Source organism: Opisthocomus hoazin, chromosome 6, assembly GCF_030867145.1.
Source record: "Opisthocomus hoazin isolate bOpiHoa1 chromosome 6, bOpiHoa1.hap1, whole genome shotgun sequence".
Taxonomy (NCBI): domain Eukaryota; kingdom Metazoa; phylum Chordata; class Aves; order Opisthocomiformes; family Opisthocomidae; genus Opisthocomus; species Opisthocomus hoazin.
Window position 1 is genome coordinate 40,989,488 of NC_134419.1, and position 22,160 is coordinate 41,011,647.

Sequence of the window (22,160 nt, forward strand, 5' to 3'; positions counted from 1 at the left end):
GTCTCACGTCTGCAACTGGATGGGCGTGTTTAATGGGGCCACCAGGCCAGCTGAGCTCTGACTTGAGAAGGTAGCTTAGTAAAATGAGGAAAGAGTTTAGGTAAACACCCATAAGAATTTTAACTGTTTAACTTTTTCACTGTTTCTGTTTGTTTATCCTCTTCTCTTGTATAACCAGTTCTAAGAGTAAATACCTTTGTTCAGAATAAAGGACTTGATGTTGCAAGTTTAATCAACATATATTGTCAATGAAATAAGAGAGTATTAAAAGGAGTCTTGTAACCAGATTATTTTTGTAACTTCTATTAAGAAAATGCAAATAGAAACAGCATAAGATTGTGTAGAAAGTCTCAAGTGGTCTTTTTAATGATATTTAAATGTTCTACAATCCATGTTATAAATAAAATATATTGCATAATATAGAAATATATAAAAGAAATAAATAATGCAGTCCTACTTCTGGCAGATTCAAAACAGCTTGCTGACACGTAATACTGGTTTGAGGAAATGAGGAGTGTTGGAGGGTTGGGTGGGTATCTTTGGTTTGGGTTGTTAGCACAACCCTGTCACCTTTCTTTCAAGGTGGGTTTTGGTTTTATCTGGGCTTCAGAGTCTTTTGGTCTCTTGACAAGTTTTGGAAAGCTTTAAGCCTTTCCTAGACTATTTCTGTGAGAGGTGGTCCTAATGTACATCACAACAGAACCTCACCGTGCCTGTCTGAGCCTTTCAGACTTCATCAGTAGTCTGGCATTACCTGAGCCAGAGAAGCTTTGGCCTCTGTCAGGTAGTTATGTTTTCTGGGTCTCATTTCTTATGGGGGATATTTCTTATCCCTCTTCAGGGATACAATCTGAAAAAGTGTTAGCAATGTTGATGGCACTGTTGAAAGCTGGTGATACCCAAAATTGCTTCAGTTTCTGTTCACAGAGCCTGGAGAGCAGCCTTGAAGTAAACATAATCCATTGTATGCCCTTGGGTTTTCTGAGTATTTGCATGAAAGTAATATCAGAAATGTTGGGGGTTTTTTTTGGGGGGTGGGGTGTGTCTCCTTTTAATTTGCATGAACTCTATAACCTAACAGTATTTACTTTTGTTAAATTTTTCTATGATATACATACCTGCTCAAAGAACAGCTTTTTATGGGTGGGAGGGGAAAGAATAGAAAAAGGATTAATGCTTTGTGGGTGAATTGCAAACTATAGCTATGCTAATCTGTGAAAGTAACTTTGCCAACAGGGATTCACTAAAACTTTTGATGTACTCGGTTCTACCTTGACATTTAATAGGAATGATTCTTTTACCTACTGAATCTGTAACAGGCATTTAAGAATAACTTAGTCTACACTATGTATATTAAACTAATAAAGTGGGCAAAGAAATTCTGATTAATGTGGCAGTGACGTCTTAAGGCTCCATAGAAGCTCAGTACTGCTGACTCCTAAAAATACTCCAGTGCCCTACTCTTGAAAGTTAGGAGATGGCTTGTGTTTCATTGCTGCCCGTAGAGCATTCTGTTTTGCAGATGTTTAGTCTTTGACATTTACCTAACTACAGATAATTTTTAGGCTGTAGAGATCTGGTCATTACTTGTCGCCTCAAGTGCACATCCAGCAGTTGAGAAGTGTGCGTTTACAGAATGGACAAGTCTTTTCTTGCTGTTGTCCAACATTTGGGTCCGTGACTGCATGAATTGAGCAGGTGGAGTGAATCATTATTGACAAATTCATGTTGACAGAATGGTTATGCTTGTCTTGGAACTTCTAAATATGTGAAAACTTTGTATTGGCCACTGGGAAGGTGAGGGAAATATTTGTAATTGCCAGCACTTGTATAAGCATGTAAATATCTTTCAGCCCATGCTCTTAAAAAGGAGTGGACATAGAGGGGAAATCGTGATATATGTCTCACTTCCCACATCGGTGTTAAGGATGCTTACTGCTTGATTTCACTGTTTTCTGGGCTCTTGATCAGAGCCATGATCTCGTGAATTGAGGTATGTTTACTAGTCTGGATGTCCCAAACTGCACTGTATTTTTCATCTCCCGACTGATTATTTTATCAGCATCATTGTCCAGGATTACATGCTGCTATTTGATTTACTTGTTGGTTGTCTTTCTCTCCTAGTGTGGGTGAGTTTTTTCTGCTAAAAATCAGGGTCTATGGCAATCTTTGCACAACTTCATTGAAGGTGCTCAGTAAAGACCTGTAGTTTTAAATAGCTTCCGTGCCCTGTATCATCTGCTCCTTAGTTCTCTTCCCTGCTTCTTCTGTCACACTGTTGTACATACAAACTATCTGTAAATCAAGAAGTGGGTTTATATTCTTTTTACTCTTCACTGGAAAAACAGATTTGAAGAAATGGCAGAGGAAGAACGAATGGAGTCTTGGAATGTGTTTGTGTTTTGGAGCGGTGGTGATGGTTACTGTTTAAGAGAATATCATCACACTGAAGGAAGAAATGCTGTCGTTTTGATCTGTAATTACACAAGTAGGGGTATGGATCTCCGACAGCACGCTACCAACTTGTCTGCAGCATTGAAAGTTGGGTCATTACTGGAGATCCCAAGATGCTTGGTCATTCTCTACCTTTCCTCACTGCAGAGTACTGTTGGAGGGTGACGGATTGAATAAGCACAAACTTTACTAATAGAGCAATGTTGACATCTGGTAAATCAAACTTTCTTGTTTGAGGCTGTTTTGGTGCTTGCTGTGGTGGAAGTGAAGAAGATGTACATATTAGATATTTTTTTCCACTCTTAAGAGAATTTGGATTGTAAATTAGGAAAAGGTTTGAGAAGCATCTGAGATGAAAAACATCTGCTTACTTGCACTAAATGGAGGTTGGTCTGTATAGCTGTGGCTTTAGCCATTCTATCATGTGTTATTCTCAACATTTCCAGTTTGTTACTTTTGTTCTTATCGAACAGAAGCTTCTGTAACTGCCCATAGCAAAAAATGAAAACACTGCTCACTCAGTTAACTCTCACAAAGTGTCTGAGTGTCTAAATGGCTTTTACACAATCAGAAGTGATTCTTTGTCTGTTCACACAACTCAGATTTCAACACAGTCTTAATGCTTCAATGAAAAACAAGCCCTTCTCCAAAAACACACGCTGGAGTGAGCTTGAAGACTGAGAAAGACAAGCAGTGATCCTGTGCTAGCAGGCTGCAGGATCACAGAATGCACAAACTGCAGATACGGACTTTGCTGCCAGATTTAACTGGGGAAAAAAGCTCCCAAACTTACAGCTTTTCCAGTTTCCCTAGTGTGTTTGCTTTGACTTTGTGCTTCGTAACCCTCTGGGACATGTTAACGGGTTTTTGTGTTGCTTTGAGTTGGGGAATGTGTTACCTGTCTGTACAGTGCTGAATGTATGGAAAGTACATGGTAATAGATTTAAAACTTGTTGTCCCTGAAAATTTACCCTTCTTTCTTTGTTTGTTTTTTTTAAGATAGTTTGCTATATAATGTTCCATTGTTTCGATAATCCTTGTGAAAGATCACTACTAAAAGTATCTGTTGCATTGGCAGAGAAGCCGAACAGCTGAGGATTTTATTATTACCTTGTGTTTTGAGTTGTATCTGCAGAAATCAACTTAGCTTATCTCAGGGTCTGAACACAGAACATTGCTGAAACTGTTGAGCCAAATTATATCATCTGACTGCTGGTGAATTATAAAAACTTCAGTGTTTGCTTGAAATAACTTAAGGTAATGATGGCCGTCTCAAATGTCCTCTCAGTACTAACGTGCCTAGAAACTTGGTAGCATTTGTGACAATGTAATTGGAGCTTTCTACAAGCCTAGTAATTTCTCCTAGTGCATTTAGTTAAATGTGTAGTTTAAATGAAAGATTTTAGTTAAGCTCCATTTGGAAAAAGCTATTTGAAAAATCTGCCCTATGCAATGTCAGTTCTGCATGAGGAGCTGTGATGTTTTCAGGGTGTACTGAGCTTGAGCAATGATTATAGAAGAGACTGTAACTATTTATTTACCTGTAAAATAGGATGTAATGTGTTCAAGAGTAGGAAATATTCCACTCCTTGTTACCGCTTCTCTTTATTGTATAGATACTTTCTTAAATGCTTGCTTAGCAATAAACTGCAAATCATAAATTCGTTTGGTTTTAGTTTTCTGTTTATCCAGAAAACTTGCTAATTTAATATATGTCAATAGAACATGTCTAGTTCTTGGATTAATTGTTTTCTTTAGAAGAACCTTGAGACACATGACACTGATGCACACACACACACAGAGCTTATGTCTATTTTCCCTTCACTCCCAAGTAAAAGTTTGTTTAGCAAAACTTTGGGAGTTGCGTTACAAGGCGAATGATGAAATACTGGGTTCCATTTGCCTCCTCAATGCAAACAAGGAACTTTAAGTGAAAGAGCTCTATGAATTAAGTGTCTCTGTTTTTAACTAGGCAATAATATTAAATGAAAAGACCCTTACTGAAGATGTCTTTGATGGAAAAAGCTGGGTTTCTCAGTAGAAAACTGGAGTTGAGCCAAAACTAGATGGTGAAACTTTGTCTTTGAAAGTGGTGTTTGCTGTTTGTACTGAAAAACTTTTAATCTTGGAGTTTCCTGATTGCACCATTACAAGATTGATTTTTATGTAGAATACAGTAGATAAAAATTGTGATTCATGTCCTGGGTATGGTTGCAGGCATTCATTTTAATTACAGGGTAATAAGATGCGATTTTAATACTGCTTTCCATTCCCATCCTGCTTCTCCAACCCAAAATTTCTAACAGCATAGGAAAGGGTAGATTTATTTTTTCTAGTTACTGTAGTAATATAGTGAAACAGTTTGATCACTTGTGAATCAAAGAATAGAGAGGTCCAGTCAAAAATTAACAATTGTTTGTCATGTTCTCTTTTTTTTTTACTGTAGATGAAATTGATCTGTCCTCTTTTAGAAAAGATGACTTTTTAATGATAGCATTTTGAAGTGGTTGGAATAGCTTCAGCTTTTTAAAAACTTAAGTTTTTAAAAAAATAGTTATTTAAGTAAATTATAATGCTCATTACTGCTCAATTTCTTTTTTTTTTTTTTTTTTTTTGCTTCATTCGGGTCAGCCAATTTGTAATCTCAGTAGCTTTTCTTCCCAAGTTACACGTACCAAGATGAGAGGGATTCTGTCCTTCTTTTAAATTAAATACTAATTTTAACATTTCTTTTTAGTAACTTGCTATTCCTGAACAATGTAGAAATACCACGTCGGTGTTCCTGTTAAATGTAGCCCGAGTTCTGAGGTGCTTCTGCTGCCATTGCTCCCCGATGCTGTGCTTGTGCTCTGTGTCATCACATAACCACGTCCAGGCCTGCTCTGTGCTTTGCCTTGTCTTGTCCTGTTCCTTGCTGGCGGGTCAGACCTGCGGTCTCTGCTGGAGCCATAGGGAGAGGGCAGAGGCAGCCCGTCTTCCTCTTAATTACTGGTGTTCTTGTTTTCCCGTAGTCAAGGGCTGCAGAAGGGTAAACCAGCTGTCTGAGTGCTGCTTTACTTTTTGTCAGGGCAGAACCGTCGGTGCTCCAAGTTACTGGAGACCAATCACTGTTGCACACTTCAGGATGTCATGAAGCCTGCAGTTCCCTAAATTGTTCAGATTAGATGCAGAGCTGGGGACGAAGATCTTTCATTTCACAAATGCTTGGTTCTCCCCTTTAATAGGATAGTAGGATATTGCAGTGAAAGTGGTCTGTGTTCTTTTTTTTCTTTTAATTATAATGAGATTCAGTTAGGAGTTCATCGGTCAATGGTGCAGATGTTTGTGGTGTTTATGCTATTAGATTCTTATTTTGAACCTGTGCCAAATCCTATAAAATAATGCGATATCATAGAATCATAGAATGCTTTGGGTTAGGACAACTCAAAAATTGCACTTAGAAAAGCTCTGTGTTTTTGCAAGCTGCATGAATTATTTTGAACATAGAAATTATCTTTCATTTTTTTTTAGTTCTACTTTAAACTTGTGAGTTTGTCTGTCTTATTATCAGATGATGACTAGGGAGCTATGGCTAAACAATTTTGTGTGATTATTTTTCCATCTTGCTCCAGTGATTTTTTTTTTTTCTTGCATTTTTTCCCATGTTGTGAAGTGACAGCAGCAGCGATTAAATTTCAGTGCAAGAATCTGAGATGCAAATGGCAAAGTGTAAAGGGGAGCATATGACTGCCTAATATGACAAGCTGTAACAAGTGAACAGTAGCAGGAAGTTACAGAAACACAAATACTGTCATGGACGTTTTTTTAATCTTTGTATTGCTGAGGCTATTTTAGTGTTGAGGCTGGATTTTATTCTTTTTAGGCAGCAGGAACTTCCCGTTGGTAGGAAGATAGGCGATAAAGATCACTGCAGAATCATGCTGTCGCTCTAGCTGGGAAGCGTACAGTTGTCTTCCTTCATGAGAAGTGAAACTGTGACCAAATTTCAGTGCCTGACCCCTCCAAACAAAGGTGGCACGCAGTCTCAACTATGGATATGATGTTGTTAGGAAAACAAATGGTACGTGGTGGTGCAGGTGTTTCAGTCCCAGTGTCTCCTATGTGGCTTCAAGCTGGCATAATTTATCAGTTCTTTTTCAAGACAAGTAGTTACAATGTAAATCTTTTGATTTCAAAGATTTAGATTTCCATGGCCTTCCAGTAGAAGAGGCAAAGTGTTCCAGAATCTCATGTGTCTCTTGGGAGCTTTTTTGGTAGAGTTGCAGTGTGGAAAAGAGACCGAAGACTTTCCCCCAAATTTGGTTGCTATAACTTCATTTTCGCAAGAGTGTGTTCCACTGTATTTCATTGAAGCTATTTTGGTTTTGAATTGTGCTTGTGATTTTACAGTACAGCAGCAACTAAACTGCAACTAAAGCACTAAACAGAACACAGCTTTTAGTTGATCTCCATTAGGTAAAGCGCATGGATGTGTATCTTGATTAAACATGGTTTCAGTTTCAATGTATGTAGTATTTTTAATCTAGATCGCAATTCCACAAGCTCAGAGTTGTTGGAAGTCAAATTTCAGAGGATTGTGGGCTGGGAATTAGCTATGTTATTTACTTTAGGGGGGAAAAATGCTAGTCTTACCACCTTTGCAAAAGTTAGCCTGTGCGAAATCCCTGACTTCTTTCTTTAGCAGCTTTTGTGCTAGGAACATGGCTGGCATATATGAGCTAAGGTAAACGGTACAGTTTTATCAACAGATTCCACCATTCAAATACCAAATTAGTTAAGATGAGTAAGTTGCTTTAGTAATTGCTAGCTTTTGATTGTTTTGAAAGGACCAACTACAAATTCCTGCTTTAGCCAAGAACATCTGAGGTGTAGTTGACTTGTTTTCAAAAGTAGGTAATTTGAAGTCTTGTATGTAAGTTGGGGCAAATAGTTAAAAGAAGCCTGGCAACTTTACAATTAGGAGGATATTAAATTTCAAATTTCTGCTCACTCACAAAATTAGAAATGCTCGAAACACCTTTTTCTGCAGCCAGCCCTGGGACGAAACTGTTACTCAGCCAAAGCGGGAAGCTCTTCTGTAAAGGGCAGAAACCGTCCAAATACCTCAGTCCCTTTTGCTTCTGCCAGAGACTTGGATGTCTGGGCTTGATGTTGCAGCTGCCACTGTGGGTGAAGCGTGAAGATGCAAAGCAGTGGCTATGGCTAGAGGCGAAAGGGAGGGACAGTTCTTCCCAGAAGCAGTAATTGCTGTTCTGGGTATGTCTGATCCTGTAGCGGTAGCAGAACAAGTTTATCTCTCAAGAGCTCTTCCCTGAATCTCCATCTTGGTATTGCTCCTTCAGTTTTTACGTGAAATTAAAATTTTCAGTGCAGAAAGAAACCTTCTCTGCTATTTTCCATATGATACTTTTTTCCAATAAAGCTAATGCCTTCAGTGGCTTGTGTGAGTTCTTTCAGAATGGCTGGAATTTCGCAGTAGCGGCAAGGTTTGTCTGTAGCTTGCCGTTTGTTCCAGTTAGCAGTAATAATCATTTTTATAGAAGGTAAATTAAGGCACACAAATGCCCTGACGGCTCTCTAAGTTTCTGTAAGCTCAACTGTCCTATAACAAGTGCTCAGGTGCAGAGGCAGATGACGGAAGAGATCTAGCTTTTAGGCAGCATGAAGACTCATTTAGGTTGCAGTAATAGTATGGAATTGGTACTTTTGTCTAGCCTGTCATAAACAAAAGACATCGATAAAGTTGTATAACAGGAAAATGGAATACTACTTTGACTATATATTTATTTTTTAAAATAATTAAGAAGTAGTTTCAACTGGTGTGTAAGACTCGCTGGTAGTTTCCTTGTGATTTCTAAATGGAGCAATGCATTTTGCATTAAATATGATCCACCAGTCTTTCTCTCTGCGTTGCTATGAATGATGAAAAGGTCAATTCTTAGCATTTTTAAAACAATAAAGTGTTTGACATCAATCAAGATTCCATTCAGCCTCAATATTTCCAGTATCCTCCTTTTGGAGGATTTTATTACTTGGAAGTAATATTCTGGGCTGGCTTTGTGGTTTATGAGTTCCTCACTGGAGAATAATTTTCTTTTGCTGCATCTTAATTGATTTTTATTAATGTGTCATTTCTTTCTTTGTACTGGAGATATTAAAATAATTGTATTTTGGGGATTCTGTTTTCATTGTTTCTTTTAGAGATGGAGGCAGAACAGAACTAGTATGGGGACAAAGCTGTAATTCAGTTATGAAGTGTATTGCGTGTTGATGGAGCCTAACACTGTTGCTTTATGTTTGCAACAGTGGAATGTTACTGCCTTTGTTAGATTGTCCAGAGTATTAAACTGTATATTATTGTAGAAGTAGAGCTTATTGAACTTCATCCTGACACCTAAAGCATGTTGCTTTACAAGTCTGCTTTCTCTTTAGAAGAAATGATATAGGATTCGTTTTCAAGCGTAAAGAAGCTCAGTCAAGTAGCTGGCAGTGCTATTCACATATGGCATACAGAGGTCTTTATTTAGGAGAAATCATGAAAATAATCTATAAATCTAGGCAAGAGGATCTCAGGGCTGCGTCCACAACCACACTACTCTGCCTTTGCTGACTGGTATTTTATTACAATTTCCCTCTCAAAGCAGAGCTACTTATACAGCAGCGAGGTATTTGGGGAATTTCAGTGCTAGTGCTGACAGGATCTGTTGTACAACTGGTAAAGGTTGATCAGAACAATAAATTTTAAAGTGATAAAAGCAAGTAATCATGGATGACTAGGAAGAGAACAGAAACCCTTCAGTTTATTACTGTTTGGATTACGTATGTGTTAGTTTTGTTGGGTTTTTTTGGTAAGTTTTTATGCAAATGAAATTTTAGTGCAAGGTTGTGAAAGCTGGTTTGTGTTTATAGTCAAAAATGAATTCAACAACAAACCAATGTTTATTTCTCCTCAAAGAAAATTGGTATGTAAAGGTTAGGTTATAATTTCATAACAGAAACAATGCAAAATGACTGATACGACTAAGAAATATTTTAAATATTGGAGGCTCAAAGGAATAATATTAGAAGAATGTTAGACAGTTCAGTCTGTAAGCAGAACACATACAGTTCTGCACAAATTGAGTTAATATTTTATTCCTTGATGAAGTTACTAAAGGTCATCCAAGTGTACTTCTACCAGTGTAATGAGTATAGAATTCAGAGTACCAGTTTCTGAAAAAATGTACAGTGTGTACAGCGTTTTAAAAGGTGCTTGCAGTCAGCTGTTTCAAATATTACTAGTGAAAAAATGTTTTTCGTTAGCTGTATGCCAGAAGTGTTTAGATGTCTTAAATTTTTAGCTTACTAGAGTATAATTAAGAAAACTGTTTTGACAAGGCCACTACTATATACTTAAGTCCAGAGTGGTAAGGCTGACCCTATTAAATGATCGTAGTGTTCCACAGTCGGGTGATCAACGGACTTTGAACTTTCCTGGCTTTCTCAATCCCTTTTAATCATTTAAACCTATTACTGTTTTGACTTCAATTTCAAAAGCTTTTTAAATCTATCTTACAATATTAGTAGCTGATTAAAGTCCCGATTTCCAACCATATTGTCAGTGAGGAGTCTATCTTATTACACTGAAGAATTTGGAAACAGCTATTTAAGAAAATGTTGATGGGAGAGGAGAGAGAAGTTAGAAAAACTATACCTGGTATTGTTTATTTAAATTAATGATCATATCCATACAAGAAAATGAAGAAACAAAATGCTTCTAATTTAGGACATGAATAACTGTATTTCTTTTTTCTTTTAGATTTCAGGAGTGTAATTTTAAGTTAATTCTGTGTTGAAATTTAAATCCATCTTTCATTTTTGTAATAAGTACTGTGGAAGAAAAAAGAAAATCTTTCTGCTAATATTTTTGGGATCATTTTGACCCAGAAATTCCATTTTTTTTTTTTTCTGAAAAAACAGAGTTTTACATAGAATGTGATGCAGCCAAATAAGACTCCAGTCATGCTGCTGCACAGGAACTGGGTACTAATAACTGGGTAAAAATGGGAAGACCGGAAATTGCTCCATGGGTCTTCCAGGATGGTCCTTCAGTCTCTCAGCCCTGACATTTCTGTTCCAGTAGCACTGTTTAAAGTCTGGAATTTTTTAATAAATGTAATAGCCAATATCTGTCATTTGAGTTGTACTTAGACTTTTACGTAAGCAGCTGCTTTTATTTTGTTAAGCAGCGTAGTTCTCTGCCAGGACAATGCTACATGCTCTTTCCCAGCTGGACTGGATTCTTTGTCAGTGGTAACTATAAAGTAATTTATTTTCAACAGTCTTCGGACAGAAGTATCTTAACCTTCTGTCGCTGTTTTTTCTTGTCTCAGTTCCATTACCACTAGTGCGTGTTTTACTCCTACCTACATTTCTTCTTCCCGAGCTAAACATTTTAGCTACTTGGTTTTCTGTTTAAACATGGAAGGGGATGAAATAATTAGTAGGCTGACCACTCATTCTGGGTTTATTTGCTAATTTTTTTGTTTGTTTGCTCTTTCCTTTTTCTATATTAAAGTAGTTCGTTGATATCTTCAATGTTTGACACAATTTGGAAGCTCAGGTTTGAGTGAGTTGCAGATTGACACCTGGTTTCCCCCCTGTCCAAGTTACTGCTCTGTGGGATGCCTTTACCTTGCCCATATTTTTGTTCTTTTTATTTATCTGCTTGGCTCTGCATCTGTCAAATACAATCTGCAAAATACAGTTTTGAAGTGACTGTGTTTGAACAGGTTCATCTTGCTGTCTGCTAGAACATTCTGTGGTCACGACATACCCTTGCCAGTCTGCTGTCATCCATGGATTGCATCAGCAGCTACTGTATTTAACTCTAGACCACTCTTAAGCGTGTGGCATAGTGTTGGGTCTAGCACTGATCCATGCTGAAGTCAGTCCGAGGTGCACATTCTCTCATAGCCCTAATACTTTCCCAAAGGAATGTCTGAAGTCTGTTAAGCAGTTTACTCTTTTGTTGGTGTAAGAGGACTCTTGCAAAACTTGTGTTTTTCTAGAAGCAGGCTTTCTATGGGATTGTATTGCTGTCATACAATCATTCTTTCATCTTTCAGTTTTTCAAGGAAGAGATTCTGGGCTTGCATTTTGTATTTGGCAACAAAGCAGTGTCTACTCAGTAAGGAATTTTTCTAAAATTGTCTAAGCTGCACAAGGTCAGCCTAAAGTGACAGCGAATGATGATCAGCTCTCATTAAAACCAGAAATTAATGTAGAAGGGGTTCCTCATTTGCTGTCAATTTGAGGCCGAGAGTGAAAAGGTAGGTGGGACCAGCTGCCCTGTTATGGAATGGGAGAGAAATTCTGAAGGAGTGGGGAATGTCATGCCTTTCAGTTGGTGAAGCTGGGAGACTATTGCAAAGCAACAGAGGAATGTACAGAGAGAAAAAAAAGAAAAAGCAAATGTATTAAACGGGTGGAATAAAACCAGTGCAAGTCAGGCAAGAGACTGAGACTTCCAGGATATGAATCAAAGCCCTTTACTGTTTGGGTTTGTTGTTTTTTGATTTTTTTTTTTTTTTTTTTTTTTTTTTTAATGGGGGGGGAAAATGTCTTAAAACAAATATTTGGACTAGGGTGTATGTATGTGTCAGTTACACAAAACTTTAATTTTGGTTTAGCTGGTTACATCTGGTCCATGATAAATTTGGCTGCTGAATTTATACATAAGGTGTGGTCTGGGTTGTGGGTTTTTGTTTTCATCTTGGTTTAGAAAATGCACGGCTCCTAGAATCTGGCTTAGCAAGCTAAAAGTAATGATCCAAACAAATACAATCATAGTACTTGCACTCCATATTTGTGTACATGAAAAAGATTACTAGGCTAATCAGAAGAGTAAGGCTACATTAGACTTAACTGAAATTCTAAGCAACTGTAGCCTTGCCAAAAATGCAGAAATACTGCCTTGCTTTAAGTAGTATTTTACTGCTGTAGGAAAAGCAATTCACTAATTGTCTTTTGATCTCTGTATAGATGAAGTCAGAAGAAATGGATTTAGCAGCTATGGCAGCATTACTCATTCTCTCTGATAAATTGCAGATGGAAGCTGAGAAACAGGCTGACCTTCTATACCCATCCCCCATGAATCTGATGTGTTAGAAGTATTTTGGGAGCTTCTCTTGGGCTTGCTGTGTGCATTGGTCTGTAAATGCTCATGAGGATGCACTGTTGTAGCAGGTTCACACATGGCTGTGTTTCTGACCTGAAAGATCTTGTGGGATGTTAACTGTGTTTGGTAGAAGGCAGTCAGTGCAGTCTGAAAAAGGACATGTGAGCACCAATGTCCCTCAGGCCGGTTGTCCCAGTTTTTACAAGATTAATAATTAAGAAACACCAACAGAAAAAGGACTGTGTTTCTTTTTTTACAGCAGTGAAAGTAGCCTTAACATCACTTGAAAGTTGAAGCAACATAGTTGCTGAATCATTCTTATGGAAACTTTAGATTAATCTGATATACAAGAAGACTACACTGAAGACCTTAACGTTTCTTAATGGCTTTGTTGAAAATTGATCAAGAAATGCTTCTGCAGAGCTCTGTCTTAAAGGTCTTGTCTTTTATTGATGAAGCGTAGCATAGCACAGCATAAATTCTGCTTGTCTTGTCCAGTTAATTCAACCAACATGCTTTAGGCCTCTGACCGAGAACAGAGAAATCGCTCTCTGTTTCTTTTTTTGATGACTTTTCTCCAAAGTTCAAAGAACATGTTGGAAATCTACCCTTTCCTACATTCCATTTTTAATCAGTCTGTGAAGTACCTAAAACAGTAACTGCAGCAAAGCATGTCAAGTACAATAAGCTTATAGAACAGCAAAGCCCAAGTGCATTTAAAGGGGAGCAAGTTTAGTTGGAGCCATGTACTGTGGCAAAAAGTTCCTATTTATTTGTACGTCAAACAAGGCAGAGGAATGTGCACACAGGTATGTGTTTGGCGCTTCCTAGGGTGCTTTACTGTCGCAGCTTTGTATTTCTGAAACGGTTTTAATCTGCTTTTATGCTGACTACTCATATTGATGGTTAATGCAAAAAAAATCTTTTATCTCTAGTGTCTTGTTCCTTTACAAGTATTCTTGAAAATATTGATGAAAATATTACGCTGATATGTATGCGGTTTTGTGTACCTCTTTGTTTCTGGGTAGTCTGCATGATGGAGATTCTGTCTTGGCTCTTCTGGCCCAAGTGGCTGTGCTGATTTTTAGTTTTCTCTCTGCAATTTTTAGCTATTGTTTCTAGATAGGTTTTTGCTTGGGTTGGTTGATTCAAGTCAGAAATTTTGTAAGATGAATTAGTTTTGAAGCTATGGAGATTTATTGCAATTTTTTAAACCTGTTTGCTCATCATCAGTTTTTATTTTGGGCCTTAGGACAGGTGAGTTTTACCAGCTTTTCAGGAAACTCTTGTTCGTAGAGCAGATCTGAACTTGATATTAATTTGCCTTTTTTTTTTTTTTTTTCACCAGTGCATATTTAGCGTGGGCTGTGTTTCTATTTAATTTGGTTAAGGCTTTGTAAAGTTGGATGCTGCCTGCAGGGAACCATGCCGTATGGCGCTCTGTTGCAATAAGAGAGTTATTGTAAAAACGCTGACTACAGTCCAAGCACATTAATTTTCATACTCTCTCATTAGGAGCTAGGAAATAAAAAAGCATTGAATCATAGGATTACCATTTTAGGAGGATCTTTAAAATGCATTGCACAAGTCAGAGCTGAACTTACATGTTCTACTCTGCTTAAAAAATGAAAAGCTGACATTTAATAAAAATGTTACATTTCTGCAAAAACTGAAATTGAGATGATGGACTTGTAGGGGAGGGCTAGGGAAGTCATATATGTGCAAGAGGAGAAGAGTATCCTGGCTTCATTGTGGTACTTTGTAGCACTGTAACCAAGTAGAACGTGTTGGTCAGAGTTGTGCCTCTAGCTGTTAGACACAGTAAAACTCTTCCAAGTGGCCTCGGCATTGTTTTGATAAGAGTATATTTAGCTGTATGTACAGCCAAATTTTCTTAATGCCATTTTGGCTCTGTATAATATCTGTCCTCAAAATGCCTGCAGTAATCTCGTAGTCTGGGCCTGTGCTACTTTATTTTCAGGCCTGTGAAAGGGAAGATAATGAAGTTTAATGTAGTTGTGAATTTATAGTAAGGTTTTAGGAGTGAAGTTTGGTATTATGTATGTATCTGCATGTACCTAAAATTTGGTTCTGGAAACAACAGTTAGAGAGGAAGAAAATAACATGAAGTTCAGATCTGAGTTCTGGTAGAGTTATTGATTACAGTAAACAAATAAGGAAAAAAGACTGGGAGGTCCAGGCAAGCTTTGTCTTGGGAAGTTGAAAACATCCTTGATCGTTACAATTAAATTATTTCAAGATTTTCTTGTTGAAAGATGTCCCCAGTTTGCTACTGTTCTGAAGTTGCGGGATTAGGTGCTAATGGGAGGCATTCAAATCTCCTTGCTCAGCAGGCCAATTTATACATCTTGCGTCGGTATGTCCAGTGTAGTCGATGGACAGAGAGGGGCTTTTCCGGAGTGTGAATTCCAGTTGGGCCTTTGTTTCTTGATGAAACATAGGGCGGAATTAGGTTGCTCCCTTGTCCTGGTAAGTTAAATGCCTAAACATGCTTTTTTGTAACCAGATTGGAAAGAATACTGTTTTTGAAAAAAATCATCTGGACACGGAAGAGTAATGTAAAGCAGCGTGAAACTTCTCATTTAAGCTGCAGTTAGGGGCTGGAGGATAGAATAATGACCTCTGTTAGCTCCTACCTGCAGCTGGGTCGCTTGAGCTTTCATCAGTGTAGGGTGTGATGGAGTGATGACAGCTAGAGGTTAGAGCAAGTGTGTTGGGGCTTAAGAAATCCCGTAAGGAGCCGAGTTGTGGGGAGAAAGCTGCTGCCTTCCAAAGGGGGAAGTTCTGCCCAACGCACGACAGGCTGTGGGACTGCCAGGAGCCGTTAGCCACGGTGCGCAGCGGCGGGGCTGTGCGTATCGGGGCGGGCAGCTGCACCGGTGCGGTGTCGATACGCGGCTGTGCAGCGTGATAACGGCTGCAGCCGGGGTGCTGCTTCTGTCCCTCGGCATGAAGGGGTGTAGCTGCCCTGTCGAAGGGAGCGGCTGCAACGCGGGCTGCGCTTCCAGCAGATTAAATGTCTGTGACGGGCATATCAAAGTGTTGAGAAGTACCATTTTTGAAATGTACCGTGGTTTGTTTTGACGCTTACCTACAAGCTTGCTGTGGGCCCTTGCGTATTTTTATTCTTGGGTCCTTTTTTTGCAATAGGGTCTTGAGCAGTGATAAAAAGACTGTTAACATTTTGAAACTGTATCACAGTTTGGTACTGGATAGTTGAAAAGAATAATCATTACTGAACATGCTAGGATGTGTTGAATTTTGACTTTCGCAGGGCAGAAAATAGGAAAAAGTGAAATTGTGGTCCCTTCGGGTCCTTTGCCCACTTCCACAGCGTATTTGCTTCTCTTCTACTTACTAGTTTAATACCAGGCATTTGAATGTGTAATGCGTGTACAGTATGTTCTGGTTGCTTAGATGGTTTGAAGTCTTTCAGCTGTGTATCTTTAGCTTCAATTTTGTGTTGAGAATCCTTGGCTCCTAAAATGTTTTGTGGAGAAACTGTCTCAAACCTAACCTTCATCAGTTAGGAAGAGCCAACTGGTGCTTATCAATCTTGCCTACGAAACACATGTTGGGAAATATTATGTAAGCTGTTCACTGTGCTAGTTGCACATTTAAATTTATTAAATACTTTAGCGGCTGTGAATGAAATATAATATGCATCAGGTCTTAATGTATAAAGTACTAATAAAAGTTTGAACTCTACAAGCATGTCCCTTTGTGGGGAAATTTTCTTTGACAAGTTGCTATCAAAGCAATGTCTTTAGGTGACAAGGAAGAATATTTGAAAAATGCCATTTTCCTCGTGAAAGAATGGGATGGTGGTGAAAAATATTAGGTAAGCCAAGGCTCACCAAAGGACCCGTTCTGCAAACTTCAGGGGTAGCAACTGTGTCCCTCATGCACCCCTCTGTGGTATGTCAGTGACAGACCCAAGGCAAAATCCCGCATCTGTTGGACAGCATTCCCGTTATGGTACGCGGTTTCGTTGTAGCTGACTTACTAGTCTGAGTGAGTAGTGAAGGGTTTTATTTGGGTTTTTTCCTTTAAATAACTGTGGGAGTTAAATTGTGATTTTAAAAAAAAGTGAAAGAGCGAGGAATCTGGAAGCTTTAAAAAGCTCAAGTATTATGGAAATTATTTCTATATCCTCAGCAGATAAAATTCAGTTCTAGCTAAAGTAGTCTGATTTCTGGTCAGAGAAGAAGCATGCAGTGTTATTTTTAGTGACGAATGGTTGTGACTTAAGGCAGATATATTTTCTAATGGGCAAAATTATCTCCATTTACAAAATAGATTGCGTATTAGCCAAGGATATATCTGTCTATGACAGATGAATCCTTTTAACAAATGGCCTGATTTCATTTTAAGTAAGATTACAAGTTGCATAGGAAGAGTGAGTGTCCTTTGACTTCTGGAAGATGTTACTTTTAGAATTTCCTGGTAGCACTTTGTTTTTTCTCTGATGTATGAGTATTTGCTGTCAGTAAAATGTGTATTAAGACATGACAGGCAGAGATATCGGGAAGGTGTAGCAGCATTGTGAAGAGGCTGGTATTGAGCTAGACCCTTTTTCGTTAAAGAAAAAGAGCCTGATACTGTTCACTACAGAAAGCATTGATTTTGGAAGTAAACACAAGATCACAACAGTTAAAGTTTGTGGCTTGAAGACCAACAGGAGGGTAAACTATAAAGAAGACTTGGCAATTAAACCAAGTGACCTGAATCTGTTATTGAATGATGTGTTACAGTGTAGTCTGCTCGCTAAGAGAGTCAAATGCAAACCCTGCATTTAGAAGGAGGATGTGGATGGATTCCACCGCATCCTGATTAGAAGTGACTCCATGAAGGATTTAGCAGCAAAGTGGATAAATGGATGCAAGTCAGTGTGATACTATGGTGAATAACCTAAGGCAGTTTCTGCATATGTAAACAAGAAAAATGGGTCAATCAGTCGGTGTCTTGTATGTTTGAATGCAGCACTAGTGAGCTTGAGAATGTGTCTGGGATTGATGCTTGCATTTTAAATGGATGCCGAAAAAAACAAGTTTCGGGAAGTATCATCAGAAATAGAGGACATAGATTTTATCTGTTTATCTGAAATAAAAATCAGTTTGCAAGATAGCTTGATTGTAGTTGGTGGTTGACCAGAATCTTTCCTCAGGAGGAGTAATTTATGGTTCTGCAGTTGACTGGAACAAGGAACAAAAACAGAGGGTGACGAGACAGTAGGAACCGTCTGCAGTGTGAGCAGTTAGCTGGTTGCAGAATTATCAAATGGACACTTGACTTTTAGCTGCTTGCGTTACGTATAACTGTGTTACAAACCAATCAACCGAGAAAAACCCCAAAACCCAAAAAACCAAGCTCCACTGAAAACCATAGCAGTTAAATTTGTGGAATATTTTGAGATGGCAAAAGATTTTGCTCTGAGGCAGAACAGAAGTGCAGTCACTTCTTGAAGGTTTTCCAAGGTGAGCGGCAGTGCAGCCAGCAGCATGATGAGTAGCAGCCTGGGCTGGGGCAGCCTGGGCTCCTTTTTCCCCTCTGATTCAGGCAGTGCAGGCACCCTGCTTGGTAAAATTGCCTAGGAGGTTAAGCTGGCAAAAAAGTTTCTTTCTCTCAAGGCCTCACTTTCATCAGAGGTTGTTTGTATGGACTGCAGAAGTTTTCTTAAATAGCTTGTTGTTAAAGTGTATTTTGGTTGTATAGTGTATAGGTTGTTTTTGGTATTGATTGTCATAGTTTCACTTCGTGCAGGGGGAAACACTATAGCCAGTTTTAGTGTTTGCATTGTCTGTATTCCTCACTGTCACGTTTCATCAGGTCCAAATTAAAAGATCAATGTCTAGTTTATGCTATGAAGTGCAAGGATTTTGGATATATAGCAAGCCAAAGTATCTGATATAATTTGAAGCTGTGATATAAAGCAAAATTTTTGTGTGATCTTTACTAAAAATGTCATAAATTTTTTAGAAAACTTTGCTGTCATTGCAATGCCTGAGGTACCTGAATCAACAAATATTACAAAGTTTAAGCATTTGCCAGTTTGAAACTATAAAACTATATTTTATGGCTATATTCTCAAAGGAATGACTGCTTGTGTTTTGTGTTTCTTTTCAAGGTATGGGCTGAAGCCAAATGACCAAATTTTGGCAGAGGAGAAGCACAAAGAACTGTAAGCTCTTTTATGGTGGTTTACATGTATGTTATATGTATTTACTTTTCTATGTACGTACATATCTTATTAAAGACCTGAAGCAAAAATTTTGTGTTCTCATAAATAGCTTCTGCTCTTCAGTATTGTCTGCTGTAAATTACACAACTTGTTTGAAAACTGTTTCAAAAAAAGCTTTAAACATTTCTTTATTGATTTGTTTTAAAAATTCTTTTATTAACTGCAGTTAATACGTGTGCAATTTAAATGTCTCAGCATTCATGCTAGTTGATGTCTTATGTCTGACCGTGATTACGCTAACAGCTACTGCTTGCTTGCTGTCTGTCTGTGTAAAGTGTTTGTTTATACCTGGCAGAAATGAAAAAGAAAGATTTTTTTTTTTTCTTTTTTTTTCAACTTCAGTGTTGACTCATTATTTTAATTTGCCTACTTGTGTGAGATCATGGTCATTCCCACCTTCGCAATTTCTCACCAACAGAGTTGGGCTGTGGTGTGGAATGCAGCTAAGAGTCACCACTGCCCAGTCAGTTGTACTGAAATTTTGCTTGTTCTGGCTGATCCGATTTTTGTAACCTAAGAACCCTTGTTCCTGGGGAAAAAATTTGATCCATTGTTGAATGGATCGTTCTTTTGTCTTGCTGGAGAAGTAGCCGTAGGAAGCTTAATCAAACATTGCAAGAACATTATATTCAATTATTTTGCTCCTTCGTTCAAGACATGCCCAACCCAAAGAAGCTTGAAGTTCAAAATTATTCTGATTTTAGATAATCTTCCATGTTTAGGCTAAATGACCTTTATTTTTTTTTATTTTGGCACACTATGTACTAAAATACAAAAGCTCTACAATTGAGTTGAAAGCAAATACTGGTTACTGTGTATATATATTTGCAAAATGCGAAGTAATGAGACTGGTAGGTATTGTCTGCCTATTATCTAGATGTGGGGGAGGGGGATTCTGAGTTTCTATGCCTGGCCTTGAAACCTTTTCTTAAATTATGGTAGCTTTTAAAACCGATAGTGAAGTTGTCCAAGTTTACTGACTTTTGAACTGTATGCATGCTTTAAAAGTGGAGGGGGACTTATTAGAGCTTGGTGTGCTTTGTGATGACTGATCAGTTCAGTCAAGTGTTAGTATATTAAATGGGAGGAAAGTACTCACTAAATAAAAGATGGCACAGCTGGCACATTCCTGCTCATTTGTATGAGTAAGCATGCAGGTTACATAAAGGCAATAATATAATACTTTTTATTTCAGAATTTAGTTTAAAAGTTCTCATGTTCTTAAAGCTCTCTATTATGTGAAGTAATTGTCTCTTACTACTGCTGTTTTTAATTCCTGCACATTAATACAGCTGGCTGAAGAGCTATACTCAGTGCATGAACTCCACTTTTCTGCTTGCCTTACTCACTGTTCTCCATGAGCTGCCTGAAAAACATTCTATGTGAATGTCGTCTTTACCATTTCTCAAATCTGTATTATGTATCTGCTTTTTTTTTTTAAGATAGTTAGGTGGTATGAAAAACTGTAAAAAATGCTTCACTTGTCAGCCCTTACATAATTGTATTCAGTGTCTTCTCTGTGATGACTAGGGGAATATTTATCTAGAAGTCGTATTTCCAAACAAGATACAGATTTTTAGGATTACTTACGCATTTCTTCCTTTTAAGGATAGTGATAGTGGGGATTCTGATACCTTTTGTGTGCAGCTGAATGCTTATATAACAGAAAAACACCTTTTTTTTCCTTTTCTATTTTGAACTTGCAGCTCTTGCACAAGAATTATCTGTTTCCATTATTACACTAGTGCTATTTTACATTACTTCGTAGTACCCCCAAAAGGCTTAAACAGTTTGTCCATGTGTAAGGTGAGGTAACTGTTTCAGATGAATTGATATGTATAGCTGTCAGGTTTCCCCATGTTGGAAGTTCGGATATTTCTTAGTAAGGTCATAGATTTGAAACAGTAAAAATATATTCTGGTAACAAAGATTTAATTCCTTTGGAAAAAGGATTATTTGCTAAAAGCCTTAGTGATTGAATTACTAACCAAATAAAATTTCTGTGTTCTTTCAGAGAATGGGAAAAGACATTTAACTTATGCTTGTACATCATGGTAATGTACCTGTGACAAGAACACTGCTTGAGCTCCAGGCAAAAGACAGGCAACAGCAGTTGCCTTTGATCGGTAGATAGGATTGGTTTTATGTAGAGTATTCTCTCTAATGACGGAGCTCTTGTGGACAGCGTAATTATGATTAACCCATTAAATGCGTTAAAGCATTTTGAAAGAGAGAAGCTAGAAGTATTCAAAGTACTAGCATGTTGAGGGGTTAAACAGAAGTTAAATGACATACAGGTCTGTACTGTGTACACAAGCTTTATTTGCACAGGAGATACTGATTAAACTGAAGCTTTTGATGTGAGGTATTTTATTTGAAGTAGTATAAACATACTAAAATCCTCTGAGCTTTTTATTTTAAGTACATTGTCTATTACTTGATTGCAGATGAATTACTGATATGTTTACAGTATAGTCATTTTTAAATGGAGAGTTGAACTCCTTTAAATAAAGAAAATTCAGTAAAACTGAAGTTCAACACAAATCAGCTGCAACAGGAACCTTTCATTGGTTTTTCATTGTTATCACTACAGTAGCTCCTGAGGTGATTTATGTGCTGTTGGTTTTAATGAAAGAGTTTGAACATGCCTTTGCCATTGACCTTGGCATCTTGAATGTTGCTGGATATTTGACGAGGGAAAAACTCTCATAGATCGGTGTCACACTGTTGCAGGAGAGACCTTTGGAACTTTGCTAATATGCGGTGTGCTCTTCTTCTCTGAGCACGTTAACTGTGAGGTACAGAACAGATTAAACAGTGTAGAACTTCAGAGCCCTTTCAGTCCTTCAAGCTAAATTCTCTGATTTAACTTAGAGATGAGTTGTTAGATACTGCACTAGACTTTTCTGATATTTGGATAGGCTTTCATATTTAAAAGAAATGCCAGTTCTAGGGGACGGTGCAAGACTGCTTAGCACTAGGGTAATGTTGCTGATTTAGTTATAAACTTATTCTTGGGTTCAGTGCCCTTATAACTCAGATGTTCTATTGAACTTCTCCTAATGTTTTTAAGTCAAATACAAATAAAGTTTGACTCTGTGTGTTCCTGTTCAGTGCCAAAATCCCCCTGCTTAAAATACTTTATCTTAGTCCTTGAAATGTCAGCAGCTTTTTTGTTGACTTACCTAGTAAAGAAGACTTCTTCTGGCATTCTTCATCGAATAGTATCAGAATGATTTCTCTGACTGTCAGATGCCCTTCAGTTTCTGAGAGATTACTTCTATG

The 22,160-nt window shown here is 37.9% G+C and overlaps 1 protein-coding gene across 2 annotated transcripts in view; it reads left to right on the plus strand.

The window, feature by feature from the left end:
- The window catches only part of ADK (adenosine kinase), a 289,560-nt gene that overhangs the window by 18,125 nt on the left and 249,275 nt on the right, over positions 1-22,160 (plus strand). For both annotated transcript variants that reach the window (XM_075422902.1, XM_075422903.1), the window contains exon 3: positions 18,762-18,815. In XM_075422902.1, the coding sequence (XP_075279017.1) occupies positions 18,762-18,815 (54 nt within the window). The remainder of the gene's footprint in view (positions 1-18,761; positions 18,816-22,160) is intronic.